The sequence below is a fragment of the Phragmites australis genome, chromosome 22, assembly GCF_958298935.1.
Source record: "Phragmites australis chromosome 22, lpPhrAust1.1, whole genome shotgun sequence".
NCBI classification, from domain to species: domain Eukaryota; kingdom Viridiplantae; phylum Streptophyta; class Magnoliopsida; order Poales; family Poaceae; genus Phragmites; species Phragmites australis.
The window spans coordinates 242,435-264,775 of NC_084942.1; the positions used below are offsets into that span (position 1 = coordinate 242,435).

At 44.3% G+C, this 22,341-nt stretch overlaps 1 protein-coding gene across 1 annotated transcript; it reads left to right on the forward strand.

Annotated features, from left to right (window-relative positions):
• The first annotated feature begins 13,300 nt into the window (after positions 1-13,300).
• On the forward strand, positions 13,301-14,107 carry LOC133905499 (WUSCHEL-related homeobox 3A-like). Its single transcript, XM_062347303.1, has 2 exons — positions 13,301-13,684; positions 13,781-14,107. The coding sequence occupies exons 1-2, from the start codon at positions 13,301-13,303 to the stop codon at positions 14,105-14,107; spliced, it is 711 nt and encodes a 236-aa protein (XP_062203287.1).
• Positions 14,108-22,341: the final 8,234 nt, after the last annotated feature.

Consider the following 22,341-nt stretch of genomic DNA (forward strand, 5'->3'; position numbering starts at 1 on the left):
ACCAATTAGTAATACGAACTGGCAGTGATGCATCGCTGTCGGTTCCTGTTCCTAACCAGCAGTGATATTCAAATTATTATTGTCGGTTATAGTTAAGAACCAGCCGTGATATTAGCTCATCAAAAGACGTGCCTTTAATAACAAGTAGTAGTAATGGTTATTATTGCCAGTTGTGTTTATGAACCGGTAGTGATACTCAAAAGTCTGTACATCTTCGCGTGCACGACTGCTAGGCTTCATGCATCCGGCTGCTCGATTGTCTTCCCAGCAACTTTAAATATTTGCTCACTCTTGCTTGCTCTATCACTCTGCTTGCACTCTCTCTCTCTCTCTCTCTCTCTCGCCCACCGCCGACCACATCCACCTATAGCTCCCACGCAATCCACATGGATCCGCTCCCGCCTCCACCACCTTCTCTAAGGACGCTGTCGGTGTATCAGGAACCGGGGGTCTCTGAGTCCCGAGGCCAGCCAGCCGTCCGCCACGTGTCACCATCCCGCGAGGTCCCTCCTACGGGATGAGGAAAATCTAAGTTCTGGGAGAAGGTGCTCGGGGCCACAGCCTCTGGTCCCCGAGCACCCCAGTTCCCCGATGACCCGCAGAGTCCAAGTACCAGGAAGAAAGTGCTCGGGGAGGTGCCCGGTCACCCTCGAGCACCCTAGTCCCCCGACGATCAGAAGAGCTAAGTTTCGGGAGAGAGTGCTCGGGGGACTGCGTGCGGTAACCCCCGAGCGCCCGGTTCCCCAAGGGTCAGTACAAAAGTGCTCGGGAAAGAGTGCTCGGGGTTGCACATGGCAACCCCCGAGCACTCGGTTCTCCGAAGGTTCGTGCGAGAGTGCTCAGGAGAGAGTGCTCGGGGAGGTAAACAGTGCCCCCGAGCGCCTGGTACCCCGAGGGCAAGGGTAGGCATTCTCGGGAGAGGGTGCTCGGGGAGGTGAACAGTACCCCCGAGCACTCGGTGCCCCGACGACCCAAAAGGGCCCCTGAGGGGCCCACCGATGAGGTGTCAACCAGTCAGAGGTCCGAGACCGCATTTAATGGGCGTGCGTGGCCTGACATCCCCAACTGCTCCCGCCGCAATGTCAGTCCCTGCCATGCTTTGGCAGAGAGGCGTGGGGCCATTAATTGCACGGGTCCCGTCCCGTATCATCCGGTGTGTCTCAGGATAACATCTCCAGGATCAAGGCGTTCCGCCTGCCGCCCTGCCGTGGCAGAGGAACAAGACAGGGCGGGCACGCCAGGTGCCTCTGTGGCTGCCCGGTGGGCCCTCTCAACGGCGCCTGTCGCCAGGGCGTCCACAGTGACAAGTGACCGGACGCGCGCCGCGTTTTTTCACCGCCCCAGTCACTTCGTCCAGAGGAAATGATGATGCCTTTCTCAGTCGTGGCGTCTTGGAACTTGTGCCCCTTCCTTCCCGTTCGGGGTATGTCGCGGCCGGTGAGTGCATAAAAGGATCGATATACATAGAGAAAAAGAACAGGACACACAAGCCCAAGCAGTCGACCGTGCCACACTCAGACGAAAAAGAAGAACCCCACAACGAACCAAGCCAACAGATGAAGACATTGCAAGCAAGCCTGAGCAGAGCTCCTGCCGAAGAACAAGGAGCCTCAAGCTCTCAGTTAGACACTATATTCTTGTAACCAGATACATCCCTGAGGGATCCCCCTCGGATAAGTTAGTGCATCCATACAGGAGTAGGGTATTACGCCCCCGTGCGGCCCGAACTTGTCTAAACTCCGGTGCATTTACTTCCCTTTGCACTAGGTCGATCATCCCCCACCACCAGGCATTGCATTTACTTCCACTTCCATTTATTTCTCCGACGAACTTATTCAGAATCATCCCCCGGCCGAATCTCTAAAAAGGGGTCTCTCGGGATCCCTGCGATAGGAGTTAATCCTCTGACATACGCCTTTCACACCGCATCCTCGTTCGGGGAGGAGAAGGCCCCGCTGGATGAGGCGCCCCTCCCCCCCTCAGATTTTAGTATTTCGATGGGATCCCCCTCGTCGGATGATGAGGTGTGGGATGTGTTCATCGACGAGCCACTAAGGGCCAAGAAGGCCTGGACGAGCTCGTCGGAGGAGGATGAAGAGGACGATGACAATGAGGAGGATGAGGAGGAAGACGACGCCGATGACGAGGACAACAGTGATGATGATGATGATGAGGATGACAATGACGATGAGGACGACGACGATGACGGGGACAAGGATGATGGTGGAGATGAGGATGACGATGAGACCGCAGGCTTCCGTTCATGGGTCGAGTTTCAACTTGAGCACGACTAGTTAGCTAGGTTAGTCAACGTGCACATTAGGGTTTTTGCGCTATCATCTGCATGAAGTCAGCTTTTGCTGTAATTAGTATAAACTAAATATCAATATGATCATTAGTAATGCTAATCTCATTTGAATTAATGCATAAATGTTTACTTTTTTATCCTAAATTGAGTATCACTGCCGGTTCGTAGTTGGAACCGGCAGTGATAAGTATACAAATCAAGCAAAATGAGATCAAGAACTAGCAATGGTAGATTGTATCATAACCTGTTCGTGTTATGAACCAGCAGTGATAATCATAGATTTTCACTGCTGCTTATTCAATTTTGAACCGGCAATGATGACCTTTTCTGTAGTAGTGTATTTCCCTGCAGGAGTTTTTGAGTTCAAGTGTTTCGCCGAGTCCAGGTGTGTTGTGTGAGTAGAGCTCCGGAAGAACCCACATTTGATATTTAGAGCCAAGGAGATGATGTCGAGGGAAGCAGGGAGTTTGTCTCCATCGTCCGGTGAGTGATGCTACTGCGAGCTGATCCATCTGCGTCACCGGTGGTGAAGAGGGAGAGCGCGGTGACGATGTTGTACCTGCAGCTCACCCGCACGAACTACACGGTTTGGGCAATGAAGATGCATGTCGCTCTTCGGACATATAACATGTGGGAAGCTGTGGAGCTGGGTGCTGTGGAGTACCAGAAGGATCAGATGGTATTGTATGCCTCCTACCAGTCTATGCCAGAGCAAGCGATGCCTTCCCTTGCCAGGAAGAACACGACAAAGGTGGCGTGGGAGGCAATCAAGACGGCACATAGGACACAAGCGTGTGAACGAGGCCAACTTGCAGACCCTCAAGAAGGATTCAAGTTTGAGGGGCTAAAGATGGAGGAAGGGGAGACCATGGACGACTTCGCTAGTCGAGTGATGACGTCGGTCGTCACTGGCATCCATGTGTTGGGTGAGACCACGGTGGGAGAAATCGATATTGTTTGCAGGTTTCTCCATGTTGCCCCAGTGTGCTACATGCAGTTCGTCATCTCCATCGAGCAGTGCATGGACTTGAAGACCTCGTCGGGCGGTACAAGGCCTATGACTAGCGTGTCCAAATTAGTTTCGGCGACCCGAAGGAGAATGAGCATTTTTTTCTCACGCGCACACAGTAGGAGACTCTCGCCAAAGAGAAGAAAGGTAGGTAGTGGCGCGAAAGGGAATCGTGACTGTGGCAGTGGCCGCGACAAAGCTAGAGACGGCCGTGATGACGATGACGATACCAGAGTCTACTCTGACAACATTGAGCGCAAGTTGTACAGGAAGAAAGGTAAATGCTAAATTGCGGAGTTCGTGTGCATTTTGCTAAGGAATACCGCAAGCCAAGGAAGGAAGATGTGCTCCTTGCGATGGCCGATGACGAGCCGTGTCTTCTATGATGAAGTTTGGAGAATCAAGTAAAGATTAAGGGGGAAATTGTTGGCACTAATCTTGACTAGTTTGTGATCACGGCATGTTAGTTGCATGTTAGCTTTTGGTTAGCACGTCGTGTTAGTTGCATGTTAGCTTCTGATCAGCACGTCCTTGCATGTAGGCTTGTTTGCACGGGGGGCTGTTTCCATGGCTCAGACGTGCGGTAGCGCGCAGCGCCCAAGCCGTTAGTTGGCTGATATGCGCAGCATCGTGGCTAAGGAGTCGGGCAACAGCCCATGTACGGCACAAAAGTCCATCTTTCCCTGTGTGAGGCACGAATCATGCTTGAGGAAGATCGGAAGGTAAGAAAATAATGTGGATATTTGCTTCTCGGAAAAGTTCTGAGGTAGCACAGTCATATGAAATATTGTATTTATACCGGAGCACGAATCATGGTGAGGAAGACCACTGATGCTGATATGATGTGTGTCAATCACGCATCAAATTCTTTTGAAAGACCTGAATCATCTCATTCCTCATTCCTATATCCAGCTAGCCTCTGGTCATGCAGATATATCTAAACATGCATGTGACCACGTATACATCATCTGTCGATCGACATAAATATCTGAGGCTCTCTCTCTCTCTCTCTCTCTCTCTCTCTCTCTCTCTCTCTCTCTCTCTCTCTCTCTCTCTCTCTCTCTCTCTCTCTCTCTCTCTCTCTCTCTCGTCTGACCGGGTAACAGTTTGTCTCCCTTGCTAGCAAGCAAAGCCTCGCTCAAATCCAAGTGAAGTCGTCGCTCCAGAACCCAAGCAAAGTTTAACTGTTGGTATGGCAAACATGCATTGCATGCACAACAATCAATGTACCTGCAGAAGAAGGCGGGCATGGAAATTGCAAAACCCTAGCTAGCCTAGCCCTTAACAGCTAGCTCGTCTTCTCTGTGGAATTTAGTAGGGGATCGGAGGGCCAGGAAGCATGCAGCAAACCCTAGCCACCTGGATCTAACAGTGAGCTAGACATTACTAACATGTCGAGCGGTCAGGCTAGTAGCCGAAAGTAGTCGCAGATGAATGAATTGAGGGAAGACGAACTGCATGCATTCTTGCAACTATGGGTTGTGTAGCAACTTGAATGCAAAAGCTAGCCGTCGCGTAGCTTCAATGACTTGCTCTCGTATATAATAAATAGAAAATAGTGAGCGCCTTAGCTCGGGCCGGGCTATCGTCCATCGATTCAACACGGTCTGAAGCTTTGATGATCGACTAGAGCTCCATGATGACCACACACGCGCGCACATACCGCAAGAAGTTTAAGGACACTGATCTATCGAGCTAGCACGAATGCTAAAATTGAGTACGTAAGGGCGTGTTTGATGCCCTGATGCGCTAGTGCAGGCTCGCGACGTACGTATATGCAGACGGAGATGAGTGTTTGGTTGCCGTGACCAGCTGCACCCGCTCGTCCGGCATTGCATCCGCTTGTGCACGTGTACGCAGAGATGCTGCATCCGCTCATGTGCTGGGCCTACTTATCAGCGGTAGTGAACCCTCTCATACATTCTCAGATTCAGCAAACCAAACACAAACTTAAATTCAACCTTCATCGCTCATCCAATCAACCAAATACTCTTTTTTTCAAAAATATAACTTCCTCATCCTGCTTCCCTCATCCAGGATATACGATGCAGTTATACGAGACACCAAACAACCAAACACACCCTAAGTTTTTAGCTAGTAATAATCCAGGTTGACGACGTACAGCTGATCGAGTACATGCATGCATGCATATGTACTACGAAGTACTCTAGCAGAAGTACGTACAACCAGCAGCAGGTTTTAATGAAAGGTCTCAGCGCACAGCTGCTAGCATCAGATGTATCGAGCACCAGCGACATCAATGGAGTGGAATTACTTCATGTATATGTTGGAGTGTATCAAGAACTTACTCCACTGATAGCTTTCTCACTAATTCATGTTTAGTCTCGTGAACCTCAGCTCCAATATATATATAGTGTGTGTGTGTGTGTGTGTTTGTGCGCGTATTATATATGCTCGAAGCAAATTAAAGAAGGATTATTCTCAGGTGCTAAGATAGGTTAATTTATGAGGTCAGCTACTAACATTCCAAAGAAAAAAGATGAGCTACTGACGAAATCGGCGAACGTACGTCAGTGAAATCAATGTGCCCAGGATCAGTGGCTTCTATCTATAGCGCTCATCAAAGGCTTGGAAGTTGATTACCAGTAAATATGTAGTACTACTACTACGTACTCATGCATGAATAGATCATCAGCTCGTTGAGATTTCACATTTGCCGGCCGATCTAGCATGCATGCATGCTTATTACTCCATAGTGTAAATTAAATTAAATGAAGAGATCGAATCGATCGATCAGAACAGCATTGAAGTAGAGCAATAGATATATGTCAGCAGGAAAAGCAATGCAAGAGAGGCAGTGGAAGTAGTTAATACTGCCACGAACAGGTGCATATACAAATTAGTTTTTAAGGAATAATAGCTACAGATCGATGCATGGATGGAGCAAAAAGCAGATGGAGTACGTACGTATAGTTAGTGGCAAAGCAGCGAGCTAAGCAGGCGGCAGCCTCTGCTGAAATTTTATTGCTCTCGGTCGATGGAACAGCCATTCATCCATGCATGACCAGCATGAGCTGCAGCAGCTTGCCTCTGCATGCAGCCGGCCGGCCGGTCGGCTTGAATGGTACTCCGATCCACCTCCACTCCTTGGCGGATCCAACTCTTCTTCTGCGTCTCGGTATCCACGCTTACTGCCACATCTATTCTTCTCCTTCTTCTCTTGATGTTTGCATTAATGGAGAAAGAGGAGGAGAGGTCAAATGAGAGGACAGAAATGGAGGGAACCCAACTTCCATGCACGCATGCGTATATGAATGCGTGCATGACGGGTCACTTGCTCACGTACTACTTTTACAAGGCGACGGACGACAGTACTCCTGCATAGATCCGTATATGAAGCACATGTGCAGTTGGATCCAGTAGTCCAGTACAGTACTCCACTTGGATCGAGAGGTGCCCCTGCATGAATTATAGTATATGTGTTGTTGTTGACTTGGCATGGCAACAAGAGGTGCGTAAAGGATCTACAGGAATTACTGTATGTAGCTAGCTCGCAAGCTACACGCCTAGGCATCCGTCTAGAGATGGCAATGGCCGCTCCGAATCTGGTGGGGTAATCCTCCAATAGGGGTGGGGGAGGAGGGGAGAATTTCTTTCCCCTATAGGGACACTAAGGGGTGAATCTCATACCCATTTGTGAGGTGGGTGCGGAGCGTTCCACCACTCTCCGTCCATGTTACCCACCTAAGGACCCGTTATTCTATGTCATGTGGGTCCTAACTCACTGTAGCTCACTAATCAGTTTATGCAGAGCAAATCGTGCATCCCCTCAACCCCTCATTTACACCACACGAATCAGTGAGTTGCCCCCTCCCTTCACTCCCCACTCGAACAGTGGAGCACCACCACCCCGTGCCGCTCCACCGCAAAGTGTTTCCTCCACGCCACCATATCACTATCGGTTTTAGCCGAACCGCCAGTGATAGTTGATCATCTATTAGGGTTTTTGTAGTGTACAATAATTTTCAGTAGTTCCTTTGCGCACTTTTATTACCATACCATGTCAACAATAAGCACTCCAATGGATCCAAAATATGAGTTGTTTGAGAGGACTTGTACTGGTCAAACATAGTTAGCTTTGACCATGAATATACAAAGAAGTACGAAGATTGACAACATATGATTGGTGTTATTAAGTTCATCGTGAAAAAAAATCCATATATATTATATAATCTTTTTCGATCGATTCAATGATTGACAACAAATGATTGATGTACCTGACTCGCAAGCTACGTCTCTAGGTATGGATAATCCAAACCTTTAGTAGAGCTCATTCTGATCTAAATTCTCTGGAGAGAGTGATTCTCTAAGGAAAGTGATTCTCTAGAGTAAACTCTATGGAGCAAGTGATTTATGTGGGAAGTGAATCAGGGAAAGTTACTTTTTTTAGTTTCTAGCATCTAGTTCATTTTAAGGAATTACTCCCGCGAATTCAACTCGAGGAGCTAAAAACTGAAAACTGCTGTTTAGCAGAGCTCTCTCTAACTCCACTCGGGGAGCTGCTTTGGGAGCTCTGTCAAACAGGCCCTTAGCTAATTTCCATCCAACCCCACATGCATATATAATGATGATGATGCACCGCACAGAGATAAAAAAAAACCAACAACTATCTTCAATTGTACATTTGCAGTGCTCATTTGCTAATTTCCAATTGTCTAATTGTTTTTATCTCTCAGTCGATCACCTAAAACTACAACTCTATAGCTTAAAATTGCAATAAAGTTGTGTTGGATGTTGATCTAACTTTTTTTCAGATGTTAACTAATGGTTAAAAGATCGAAGTGACTGAAAACTAGTAGAAATTAAGTACGTACGTATTTAAAGAACAAAAAAAGATAAGAGAACAGAAGGAGCGGTAGTAGTGCATGCATGGTGATGGTGCCTCTCACTCATCATCACCTTATGATATGGTACCCAATCAGCAGTCTAGGCACAAGGGCTGTGTTACAGAGTATGCACGCTCATACATGCATTTCATTCCCCCATTCATCTCTCTCTCTCTCTCTCTCTCTCTCTCTCTCTCTCTCTCTCTCTCTCTCTCTCTCTGAAATCGTACTAGGCAGACAAACATTGAAACGCTTCTGTCGATAGTAAAAGGGAAAGAGGTTTGAAGATAAAATTCAAGAGGGAGCATGCAGCATTCAAGTAGCCCTTGAATGCAATGCCACTAGCTAGGTACAGCAGTGAGCAATAACGTATCCTCCCATCTTGTCCCTCCCCCTTCTATTCCCTTCTGCTCTGCGTGGCCAGTCACATTTAACATAGGCGTCAGCTTACATATTATATTTGAGCTCGTGTATGTGCACCCAAAGAAACTACTCCATCTGATTCCACATGTAAGTCAATTTAGACTTCTACACAGGGATTAAGAAATTGTTGAAATGATCGAATTAATTTCCCTAAAAAAGATACCTCATTTGTTCAGAAGAGTGAGCATAAGAGAAAAAATGAGGGACAAGTGCCTAGAAGTCCTATGACGACTTACATTTAGAGAAGAATGACAAAATCTAAAATGATTTGCATTTCGAATCAGAGGGAGTATCAAGAGAGAAGACATATTATTCCACATATATATGCAACTGCATGCACTGTCTCTGTCCGTCGTTTTAACCACTTCGAGATATGTGCCGAAGTAAATAATAAAGAGTGTTTCCATTTGCCGCCATTCTGCATTTGCCCGGGTATTTTTTATCAATCCCACTATCTATTACTACTTTTTATGTTTCTGTGAAGAAAATATACCTTCATTCTGAATTTTTGCCGACAGATGTCCTTAAGCCGGTCTTCTGCCGGGGTAGTGTTGGTCATTTCAAAAGAGCTTGACTTATGGGACGTCCAATAAATAGGTCTTCTGCCGCTAGATAAATATAACTTGTAGCTTTCGGGTCCCTCTAGCTTCCAAAAACATTTGACTGTAATGTGGAACAACTTCCAAATAGAAAAACTTTGAAGTTAACGTAACAATTTTACACTTTTAGTTGGCGACGGCAATTCAGGACTCATGAGTGCAATTTAATGTCCGCTTGCAGTACACAAAGGCTCATCTCAGAAGGCTAGAAAATTCTCGTCTCAGATGGTTTCTAAGCCATTGTTGTTATATATAGTGTCAGAAATAATAACTGGTTATATATATCTGACGGGTAAATAGCTGTGTGAGATAAATATTATCTCCCACGGTTCGGATCTGGAACCGTCAGAGAAAAGACATCAGTGATATTTGGTTCCAAATGTCTGAAAAAAGACGAAAAAATAGTAAAATATGCCAAAAACAAAAACAAAATTGAACAATAGCCAATTCACGTGCATCGCTCCCAATCAACCCCCTTTTTTCCTACCATTTCATCACCATTTTCGCCAGTGCACTGCTCGGGAATCTAATTCAAAACCTCATACCTATGACCAGACCGACTGAGCTAGCTTGTGTTTCATGCTAGGGTTCCAGGATATATTTGTTGACATGTTATTACTATATTCAGTTGTGGCCAAAATCTAACACAAGATAATTTAAACATAAGGAACAAATTAAAATCATACATTCACTTAAAAATTTAAACACAAGACCTAACTACATAAACAAAAAGAAAATTAACACAACAATTCTTTGGAAGTGTGTGAGGCATGTAGATAAACAAAAGATTGAACTTAAATGCAAGAATGAATTGAAACCCAAGAGAATTTAATTTAAAAATTGATCTTTTTATTATACACAAAAGAAGATCATCACTACATGATTACTACATTTTAGCCTTCTACGTTATCCGACCTACACTATACTAGCCTTTTTTGGCGGCACTGTCACAGCTGCTAACTGATCTTTTCATGAATTTACACAAAAGAAAGATCATCAATCACTACAAAAGATCTGGATTCACACAAAATCCCCCAATCCAGGTCGCAAAAGTAGGCTGCTAAATCCAAATTGTCACATTTGAATTAGCATGCATCACATAGACCTAATCACTCCTAAAACAGTTTCCACCTCTTGGTTGGCTCACCACCAAGGGCGGCAGAGTGGTTGATGGCGAATAGGGGGCCGATGGCACCGCAGTCGTCAGAGTCACCGCCGTCGTGGCCCTTATCATCACCACAGGCCTCAGCCTCCTCCTCTAAGGGTGAGTTACTATCGACATCCTCCTCCATGGTAAGGCCACCCTCCTCTTCCTATTCCTCGTCGGCGTTCGTCTCCTCCTCTAAGCCCCGCCTCCTCCTCATTGAAGGAGAAGTCGAAGAAGACCTCATCGGAGGAGACATCCATGGCCGTCACCTCCGATTCCGACGAGGGCCAAGAAGTTGGCGACATGATGGGCCCACTTGCGAAGGAGAGGGCCACTACTACAAAAAAACCTAAGTACAGTTGGTTCAAATACCATGACAACAAAATAGTTAGAGGGGATATCATGGCAGTTAAAAGGATTGCACTCATGGTACATGGATGCGACCAACAATAAGGGGTTATTTTCCATCCTTGTAGTGTACCAGTATAAGCATGTCTTCGACAAGGGGGTAAACTCCTTGTCTCTTTTGACGACTTGTGTGCCCTTTTCCACTACAACAAATTTGATGTCAATCTTTTGAGATGCTGGACACTGTAATAAGTGTCTAAAACCTCTGCATATGTTCATGTAATTATCAATTAAATAGCATGTCTAACTACTTTCTTTTTAAAGATACATGTATTAGCAATCAAAACCATCAAGGAGCCGATCGGATTCATTGACCCATAATTAATATGCAAGATCCATGCCGACACTGAAGATGTCGACGAATACACTACAAATGCTATGCTCCAAATACGCGATAATTCATGCATACTTTGGTGCCTACAATTTTAAGTAAGTGCTGCAACGAAATACTCTTGATTTTGCACTTAATCATCAACCTAACCTGAGGCTTATTGGTTATGGATCATGTGCAGCGACCACTAGATTCTAGTTATGCTAGGTGTCGCATGATAGCAGGATAGTGTCCTTAGACTCCTTGGACTATCTTGTATTCTTCTACCGAGAACTTTTAGACATTATCAATAGGGCTTTCGAGAATTACATCACAAAAGGAGGGAGACACAATTGATCCATGGAAAAATGTCTCGTCATACTCATTTTTCGGTAATTACACATTTCTTATGCATGTATCTCAGAATTTATGAATGATGATGACTACTCAAACGATGATTATGTAATAATAACTTTTGTAGTGTCACAAGCAGCCATATGGCATCATGCTATGTGGATACTATGGGCCTATTTGGCAAAGCAACAGCTCCCATTTTTTTTGAAGCTGGCTATACCTAGCTCTAGAAATTCTTAGAGCTAGAGCTGTGAACAAATTGAGGGTCTTCAGTTGAGCCATCTTGTTCTTATTTTAGACTAAAAATATATATTAAATTATTCTATTTTATCCTACAAAGTCAGAGCTGGAGCTCTGCCAAACAGGGTCTATGTTTGCCAGTTTATGAGGGTTGTATACAAACAAAGCATAGACGATATTTGTCATTGCACCAAATATTATATTAGTTTCACCTTCTCATGTGTTTTTGCTGATTGTTTCGAGTTTTTTTTTCCTTTTCACAACGTAGGACCATCTCTCAAAGCATGCTTCACAAGTCTGAACTTGACGAAATCCGAGTGGAGATGGCTCACTTCATAACGAGGGAGGTCATCAACCCAGTAGGCGAGTTTTATAGCAAGGACCCATAGATGAACTATTTGAGGTAAACTTGTGATAAGAACACATAGCCTTTTAGTTATGAATTTAATTTTGAATAGATGAATGGTTGAATATAGGATTTTATCTAGGGATTCCACTACCAATGATGATAGTTTGTGTCCGATAAGGTTTTGGGGTGATATTTGGAGGTAATTATATTTAGTTGGTACAAAGTTCCTACACATTGTTACCCCAATTGTTATCCTGAAACTTGGGTCACAAAATCCAACATGTTACTTTTAGTATCTTGCATTCTTGTTGCATCTTGACAGAGGAGATCTATTTTTTTCATATATGAGACTACACAACTCGACTAGAATGATCATTACACATGCACCTTGCATGTGTTTTCACTGCCCCAGTCGAGTGTGTAGTTACCTATATTTGTCTCCACGTTTTGATGTAGGGTTTGACATCTTCCTCTTTATCTTTTTAAATTTATGGGATCAATGATGTTTTAATATTTTATTTTCCAATAATGATTAATTATCTTGCATCCTTTTTTTTTGTCTTGTGTTGCTTTTATCTTTAAACATGCAAATAATAAAAGAGGAGATCTATTTTTTCATATATGTGACTACACATCTTGACTAGGATGGTTATTATACTTGCACCTTACATGTGTTTTCAGTGTCCTAATCGAGTATGTAGTTGCCTATAGTTATCTCCATATTCTAATGCAGGATTTGATATTTTCCTCTATATCTTTTAAAGTTTATGGAACCAATGATGTTTTAAAATTTTATTTTCCAATAATGATTAATTATCTTGCATTCCTTTTTGTCTTGATCTGCACCATTTTGGCTCACACGCCTCTACTTTCCCTGTCGCCCTTCATCACTCGATGGTTCACTGCTGCTTCACGCACCACTGATCGATCGGCAGCTGCATGCCTTATAGCTCCCTAGCCCTAGCAGCTAGCTAGCTCTATATAACTGGATCTATATCACATTCCCTTCCATCCAAATCAGAACGACATACTACGAAAACACAGCAAGCTGCGGACAGCTGAGTGGTGTTAGCTAGGAATATATATTTGTCTTGTCTACGATCTATTAGCCATCTAGCTTAGGCTGCTTAGCTCCATATATACACATCCAGTTAGTATCTCAAGAGCTGCATGCTGGCAGATCACTGATGCATGCAAGCACGCATGATTTACAACTAGAAGAGAGCTAGAACACATTACCATATAGCCAGCAGCTAGCTAGAGTTATTAGGTAGCACACCGTACCTTGATCGAGTCCATCATCAGTATGCCGCAGACGCCGTCGACCCGTTGGTGCCCGACGCCGGAGCAGCTCATGATCCTGGAGGAGATGTACCGGAGCGGCGTGCGGACGCCCAACGCCGCGGAGATCCAGCAGATCACGGCGCACCTCGCCTACTACGGCCGCATCGAGGGCAAGAACGTCTTCTACTGGTTCCAGAACCACAAGGCCCGCGAGCGCCAGCGACTCCGCCGACGCCTCTGCGCCCGACACCAGCAGCAGTACGCGCAGCAGGCTCCCCCTCCTCTTAGTCCTAACAACAACAACGCCCTTCCTTCTGCTGCCGGCGGCAGTAGCGCCGGTGTGCATCCGGCGGTGATGCAGCTGCACCACCACCCACACGCGGCTACCACCTTAATGCCCCACCTGGTATGCATCTTCATTCTTTGTTTTCTTCCAATCCCCTAGAATCATATCAATTTCTAGTACCGTTCATATGACGATTCATGCATGCATGTTACCTAGGGCTACTTGGGGCAGCCGGCGGCGACTCTTCCGGTGGTTCATCCAGCAGCAGGAGGAGGTGGAGGCAAGATGACTGCAGGTGGTGCCTATGGAGCTGCATTATACAGTAACAACAACAATCAGGAGGAGTGGACGATGGAGCACTGCAATGCCAACTGCAGTGCTGCAGCATCAGGCAGCTCTGACGAGGGCGGTGCAGGTCTCCAGCTGCCGCCATGCTGCCGCCGGCCTCTGAAAACCTTGGAGCTCTTCCCCACGAAGAGCACTGGCCTCAAGGACGAGTGCAGTAGCTCCAAGTCCTCCTCTTGCTCCACATCCACCAACTGATCAAATCGCTTATCAATTAATTACTAGCTAGCTTGCCTGTAGCTAGTGTGCTTGATTAATTTGGTAGATTAACAATTGTACCGGTCGGTCTCAGGTGTCAGCTCGTTCTTGCATTGTATTGCATAACGTACGTACGTACGCTCCGTCCCGCGCATTATTGTTCTTGGTTTCATGGATTTGTTACGTTTTATCATATTGCTGCTGTTCATATTATGTGTGCAGTGCCTCTCTTCTTTCTTCTCTAATTAACAGTTTTTCATACAGTTGGATAAGCATCCATAGAGACTACAGTCTACAGTTTATGTATTTAGAGTTCATTAACAGTTTACGTAAATAAACCCCACGCATCCAAAGAGACATAAACCCCACGCACTAGATTGTTTTCCCCATATTTTTTTTAACAAGATCTAAAGATATGTGTAACTCGTTTTCCAAGGTTGAAAAAAATATGCATATGAGTGAATCTTAAAATATTCAAGAAAATGTTATAAACTATATAATACACAAATGCTATTCTACATCTAGGTGTAGCATATTATTCTACATCTACTGAACAAAATTTTAGTACTACCGAACAAAATTTCAGTAGTAAAATGCGATTCAGTAATTACTACTGAAATTTTGTTCAGTAGGTGCGCTACACCATAGATGTAAAATAGCAATACCGTGTGCGTGTGTATTAGCATTAGGTATATTAAAGAAGCAATGGAGTTATTTCATGCAGACACATTTATGGGTGTAGGTCCCTCTTGATCCGCACAAGGATCAAGCGCTCTCTAGGGGATAGTATTTGTTCACACTGAATCGGTGGACTCCAAACTGGCACATAATCATCTTAGGGCTTCAACACATCATCACTATGAAGCTCATCAAGATCAAACGCCATCAAGCCACCTAGGTGACACCAATCACCAAGAGTAGCAAACCAAAGACCTCACTTGACCTAATCTAAGCCAAAGAGATGGATATATGCACACTAGCTACTCTCCTAACACTAATAATATCCTTAATCTTCAATTAAGAAACTTGCAAATCACTATAGTGTCTTCTTCTTCCTCTTGAATCTCTAAGATGTAAATGACCTCACTAACCAGCCAAGAGAACCTCAATGCAGAAGGTGAAGAGGTATTTATAGCCCTAAAGAAAACTAGCCATTAATATTCACATGCTACAAAATCCTAGATCACCATATGATGTGGTGGGCTGCATCATGTGGTGAGTAGGAAGTCCAACAGTAAAAACTAGTTTTTACTATTATGTAGAACTCACCGCATCTTATGGTGAGGCCACTATATCATGTGGTGACTATTCATCATCGATCTTTAAGAATTTTCAAACTCTCTGCAAGTGACAGACGGTGCACCGCAACATGTGGTGACCACCATCACCACATCATGCAGTGATTTGTCTTCCTATAGAACTTCAAATCTTGAAACTCTCTAGAAAAGAGGTACGATGCACTGCATCATGCAATGACTACTTCAACCACCACCATATGATGTGGTGACTTTGCTATGGGTCTCTCCGAGTTGCAACCTCTCTACAATAGACCTCCTATGCACCACACCATAGGCCACCCAATCATGCGGTGACCATCTCATCATATGGTAACAACAGAATTTAAATCTTGAAATAAGTAACCCATCTGCCAAGCATCACTACATCATGTGGTGACTATAAACATCCAAGGATATCCAATTCAATCCAATCTTTGTCCCGACTTCCACTTCTTCACTATCTTGGGCTTCAACTAACTTGGGCCACATCAGATTTCATCCTACATTGATGTGTATTTAATATCTAAGAGATAAGTCAAGGTGGAGCATTGGGAGAGGCCTAAAGTGCTCTAATAATCTAGAAAAGGTGCCCTGCTTGATCAAATTAATTGTCATGCATGTTGCATTCATGGGAGTCTAATTGATACGACTATATATCTGTCGTTCTACTGAAATCTAATTCATAATGTCATTTCTTTTTCCTTTAGTGTTAGCTTTTCAAACACAAATATAAAAGAGATCCAAAAGTATATAAGTGACTAGTGCATCTAATTGGAGCTGCATGTCAGGACCTTGGTACCTAGGTTGATGTATACTCGGTCTCGATCCAATTTGCTGAACAAGAGGGTCGCAACTGGTGGTTTACAGGGGTGTACGGTCCTCAAGATGACACCGAGAAACTGGTTTGTTTTTCAAGAGCTACGGGATGTACAAGCATTGTGTGCTGGCCCGAGGCTTGTGGCTAGAAATTTCAACTTGATTTACCAAGCAGCGGATAATGTCACACCCCAAAAACCCTAATATAGTCATAAAGCATGCGTGTGCATAATGACAGCATGTTTAATGTTTTTGGCTTTTGTTTTAGGTGTTCAAAACATTTTGAAATGGTACGTTGATAAGCGACTCACATTTCCACCATATACTTATGAGTGGAATCACCTTTGGAGTAGTTTAGATAGCCCAAAATCATTTAGGAAGGAAGGGAAAAGAATTGGTAGAAAAGGGGAAATGAGGAAGAACTTGTTGCATGTGGGCCCAGCCCGTGGTCTGATCGCCTAGGCTCAGAACACCCACTTAAAACCCCATCGGCCACCTCTCTTATCTCTCCCTCACTCATTTCCTCTTCCACCTAAAAATCGAAAGAGAGAGAGAGAGAGTTGGAGCACCACCTCAACCACCACGATAGCCGAAGATCAACGGAGACGACCTCCTCCAAGCTTCACAAAGCCTCCCAAGCTACTCCCCGCTTTCATCTTCACCGGAGAAGCTTCCCACGTGTCTTCTTCTATCTCAAGGCTGAGCTTCACCCCATAACCCGATCTCCAAATCAAGACTTCCACGGAACCGGCCAACCCTCCAAGAAGTTTCCCCACATCAAGGTGATACATTCCCCCACCTTTTTCCCATCAATCCCGAGCTCCAACCGACCCCCACTTGCTTAGATCCGAGCTCCACCCCTAACCATGGATGTCATCCATGGGGCCCTAGAGTTTGGCCCCATGCATGTCGCTGAAACCACCAAATATAAACTCCTCTAGTCTTGTAGAGTGTTTTGGTATCCCTCTTGATCAAAGGCATCGCCGGAGCCTTCACCGATGACTTCGCCGAGGTGCTGTCGGCCAGGCCCAGTGGTCTAACTACCACCTGGGCCAGTCTGACGATCAGGTTGGAACCTAGCCGGTTAATTGTTTTCAGACTCCACAGTTAGGAGTCACACCACCATTATGGCCAGTCTGACCGTCATGGGTCCAGTTTGACTGCCATGGATGCTCAGTACCGAATTCTTCTCTGTCCAACCCTCACGGTCTCACCACCACCTCACTCGATCTGACCGCCAGACACCCAGAACCCAGTGAACTTAGTTTATCTTATGTGATGTTTAGATCCCTTCTAGCCTGATCAATCAAGCTTTCTTTTGCAACTGTTTTCATGACATGTCATGTTGCATCTTGCTCATGATCATGCATCATAAAGCATACTTTATAGCATATCATCATACTTATGACGATGCATTTCATTCTTTTAGTGATTGGCGAACCGAAGAGTGGCGGGTTTTCTTGAGGAGAATTTTGTGGTTGATCCTGATTGCGAAGCTGAGCACCAAGGCAAGCATCTATGCATATTTTTTCTATATTTTAGTAAATTATTGGTCAATTTTGCTAGATATTATTATGTATCGTATATGCATGTTTAGCGAGTTGATGTCGGAAGGTAGCATCTATCTTGTTGCAATTATCCCTATCTTGTTTATTAACGATCTCCATCCTTATAACTTGGGTATAACCATGTTAATGTCTAACTTAAAATTTTCCGAAAAGCTTAGCAACACACAGTTCACCAGTAGAAGTCGAGCGGTGGAATGTTCCATCGTTCGCGAGCTATAGATCTTAATTACTTTCACGATGAAATTAATGTTGGAAAAATGAGTTGTGAGAATGAAGCGAGATATGGGCGGTGTTAGGGGCAGGTCGAGAGAGCGACCCAGTTGTCATCGACCGCTTGTAACATTTAAGCACCGTTTGTTGGCGTTGTTGAATTAAGCACTTTTCTGTACTACTACATATTAAAATATGGAAAGAAGGAGTTAAGTATCGTAAGTTTTTGCATTCATTTGACCCATGTGCCCATGATGTGAGCGAGAGGGCTTGTAAGAGGCATTTGAGATTGCTCCAGGAATAGACCTAGATGGCCTCCACATACTCAGGCATGGGAACAAAGGTTCAGGGTGGGTACGTAAACCGTTGTTATGTGAATCATCATTTGCAACCGATGGGTTGTATGGAGGGTGGTCTCATATCGTGTGGGTAAAGATGTACTCCCTTGTAGAGTGTAAAATCAATTCGAATTGCCACACTCTCAGTTATGAGCAAGCTTAATGTTCATTAGACGTCACCATAGAGTTCCGTTTGGTGTTTGTGGGAATGGTGGTTATATGTGGGAGAAGGTGAGATGGTTCTGTTATGTTCTAGGTTGAGATAATCATATTCATCTGTTGTCTATGATTATGTCCTTATAGTCATGCTAAGATAGCTTAAGTGTTAAGTTATGCTAGGTGCTTACATGTTTATGTCATTAAATTGCCTTTTGCATAATTCAAATTAACCTTGTGGATGATTCCTTACTAATTCAATCCAAATGCATTATCATTGGAGTCAGGAATATATATAACCATATGAGTAAGTCTTGCGAGTACATTCGTACTCACTATGCTTTGTTGATTGTTTTGCTGGTGAAGTTTAGGTGTCGGCTATTTGTGCGGTGACGAGTAGTTGCTATACTACTATTAACCTCAATCAGTTGTCTTGTGGACAAATGGTGCCACCAGTTTTTATTTTCTTTAGATGTTTTTTCCGTTGCCATTTATGTATGACTACGCTAGATAATACCTTGTCACTTGTTTATTTTATCAACTTGCAATCACTTGAACCCTTGTATATTTTTTTTATGTTGTGATATATATTGGTAGAGATATGTATTGGATAATAGCTCTCCTGGGAATTATCAAAATACACATAACGGGACTACCATCATTGCCTTCATTTAAATTGGATGGTGCATTGAGTTGTCGCATTAGTTGAGGTTTAACATATGACGTGCCTTTTGGTGAGTATATGTTAGCCCTCAACTTAAGTAGACGATCGGCCATTCAATTGAACTCAGTGTAGTTTGGTCGAGTCTCCACAGATAAAAACAATGTGAATCTAAATCGTGCCACGATGGGTTACTTCCGACGCTTACTTGATGACACTAAAGTCAAGATGATCCCTCTCTTGGGCCATAAGTATACTTTGTCGAATGAGCATGACTCTCCTACCCTAATTAGGCTTGATCGTGCTTTTTGTTCACTGGACTGGGAGATCTTTCTGGATTCCTTATTGCAAAGCTCTGCGTTGGTGGCTCGAATCATTGCCCATTGTTGCTTGGTCCTAAGGTCAACACACATGGCAAATGCCATTTTATTTTTGAATTTTTTTGGCCTAATCTTTAGGGTTTCCAGGAGGCAATGCAACTCAATTGGGAGGGTCCCATTTCGAAGATCTGCCCAGTGAAGAGGATGTTTATCAAGCAGCACCATTTCAGGAGGGGGTTTCAGAGTTGGAGTCAACAAAAAGTTGGCAACATTAAGACTCAGCTCGTTATGGCCAAGGAGGTCCTCCATCGTCTAGAGATTGCCAAGGATTCTCGGCACTTATCAGGAGAGGAGTGGCTACTCAAGAAATTAAAACAACACTATCTCAGCTTGGCCTCCCTCAAGCGCACATTTGCCCACCCTCTGTTCCTATGTTCTCTACCTTAAAGAAGGGGATGCCAACACCACTTTCTTCCATCAGCAGTCCAGGTTCCAGTAAAGAAAGAATTTTGTGGACAAGCTCCAAGTGGATGATCATTTTGTCACTAGTTAGGATGAGAAGCAGTCGGTTGTCTTTGATTTTTATTCTAATCTCTTGTGTAACGCTGAGAAAAGAAGTGCAATGCGAAACCCTTCAGCTTTCCATTTGCAGCATCATGATCAGGAATCCTTGGATGACTTATCCACTCAAGATTTACCACAAGACAATGCGTCACGCCCTGATGGTTTTACATGCCATTTTTATAAGTCTTGCTGGTAGATCGTTAAGAGTGATGTCATGTTGGCTTTATTGGTGGTGCAGCAAGGGCAATGATCCAAGTTTAAGTTATTAAACACAACTTTTCTTACCCTTTTGCCGAAGAAAATGGATGCTGTGCAAGTGAAAGCCTATCGCCCTATAAGCCTTATGCATAGTTTTGCAAAGTTTGGTCACGGAGATCTTGGCTAACCATCTCACTTTAAGGTTATCTTCCATGGTCTCCACAAACTAAAGTGTTTTTGTCCATGGACGATGCATTCAGGATAATTTTCTTCTTATACAACAAACAGCAAGGTACTTGCATAAGTAGAAGGAGCCACACGTTCTTCTCAAACTAGATATATTCAAGGCTTTCGACTTTGTTTCCTAGCCCTTTTTGCTGGAGATGCTACAGAGTTTGGGTTTTGCCCATCGTTGGTGCAATCTTTGTGTTGTTTGTTGCACACTTCCTTTACTCGTGTGTTACTTAATGGGGAGCTGAGAGAGGTCATTATGCACCATCGCGGAATCAGGCAAGGAGACCCTCTTTCTCCTATGTTGTTTATTCTAGTGATGGACGTGTTGAGCTCGCTGATTGACCGGGCATGCCAGGATGGTCTCTTGCAGCTGCTTTCTATATGAGGGGCTACAACACCATGTATCTCTATACGCAGATGATGTGGTATTGTTTCTTCGACCTACAGTGGAGGATCTAGACTTGGTCAAGCAATTGTTGGAGGTTTTTGGTAACACTTCAGGGCTCAAGACAAACATTCTCAAATGTTCGATGGCTCCTATCCAGTGTCTGGAAGTTGAGTTGGCAGTCATCATGTATTAGCTATCATGTGAGGTTAAGAAGTTCCCATGCACTTACCTGGGGGCTTCCTTTGTTGATCAGGAAACCTACCAAAGCCAAGCTGCAGCCTTCGGTTGACAAGGCAGTAGATCACTTGCCGAGATGGAAGGCTTCTTTAAGGAACTGAGCTCTGGTAGACTGATCATGGTACACATGGTCCTCACCGCGACGCACATCTATCAAATGATCATGATGGATTTCCCAAAATGGGTTCTCAAAGCAATTAAAAAAAGGATATGAGACTTCTTATGGAAGGGGCAGGAACAAGCCAATGGCGGAGATTGTTTGGTCTCATGGCAACTAGTGTGCTAGCTGATCCAGTTTGGAGGCTTGGGCATACATGACCTAGCTACTCCTGGTTGGGCTCTTCATATTAGATTGTTGTGGCTGCACAAGACTCAACCTACTCACCCATGGATAGGATTGTACGTGCAGGTATGTCTATCAAAATGCAAGGGCCTTGTTTGATATGACCACTGTGACTGTTGTTGGCGATGGAACAAACATGAAGTTTTGGATTGATAGGTAGCTGCAGGGTAGGATGATCTCAGAATTGGCCTCAAATCTTATCTCAGTTGTCCCTTGGTGAGCTATTAATCAAAGGATAGTGGGTCAAGCACTCGATAATCGGCGATGGGTGGTGGATATCAGAGGCGCGCTCTCACAGTCAACGCACTTGATGAATACCTTCAGCTCTAAGATCTATTGGAAGAAATCAATTTATAGCAAGGTGTGGATGATCATCATTTTTGGAAAATTGACAAGGTCGGGTGTTTACTCAAGTAAATCAGGTTATGGCATTTTTTTTGTTGGCTCCATCATATTTGCCCATGGAAGCACATCTTGAAGACTTTGTTTTTATGGCTTGCAACGCTCAACAAATGTTGGATAGTGGACCGGTTGGCTAAGCGGGGACAACCGCACCCAGCCTCTTGTCCCCTTTGTGACCAAGCTAATGAAACCATCCAACACATCTTGATCTCTTGTGTGCTTGCAAGGCAGGTGTGGTTCACCATCCTTTAGAAGCTCGAGCTGCAAGTCGTGGCGCCTCAACTGGATATGGCTGTCTTCTCAGGCTGGTGGTGCCTCACGATCAAACATTCTCAGAAAATGCCTCAACTCCCTTATAACTCTAGAAGCTTGGGAATTATGGAAACATCACAATGACTGTGTTGAAAGTGCAACTCCGAATGTGAGTCTAGTGGTGAGAATGGTGGCAAACGAGGGAGCTATTTGGTGTGCTACCGGAGCTAAGGATCTCTAGAGCTTATTAGCTAGATAGTTTTGGATTTT

Coding starts and splice junctions, on each gene's coding strand:
- LOC133905499 (XM_062347303.1), top strand. CDS start 13,301: ATGCCGCAGACGCCGTCGACCCGTTGGTGCCCGACGCCGGAGCAGCTC. Junction 13,685..13,780: donor CCACCTTAATGCCCCACCTG/GTATGCATCTTC, acceptor CATGTTACCTAG/GGCTACTTGGGGCAGCCGGC.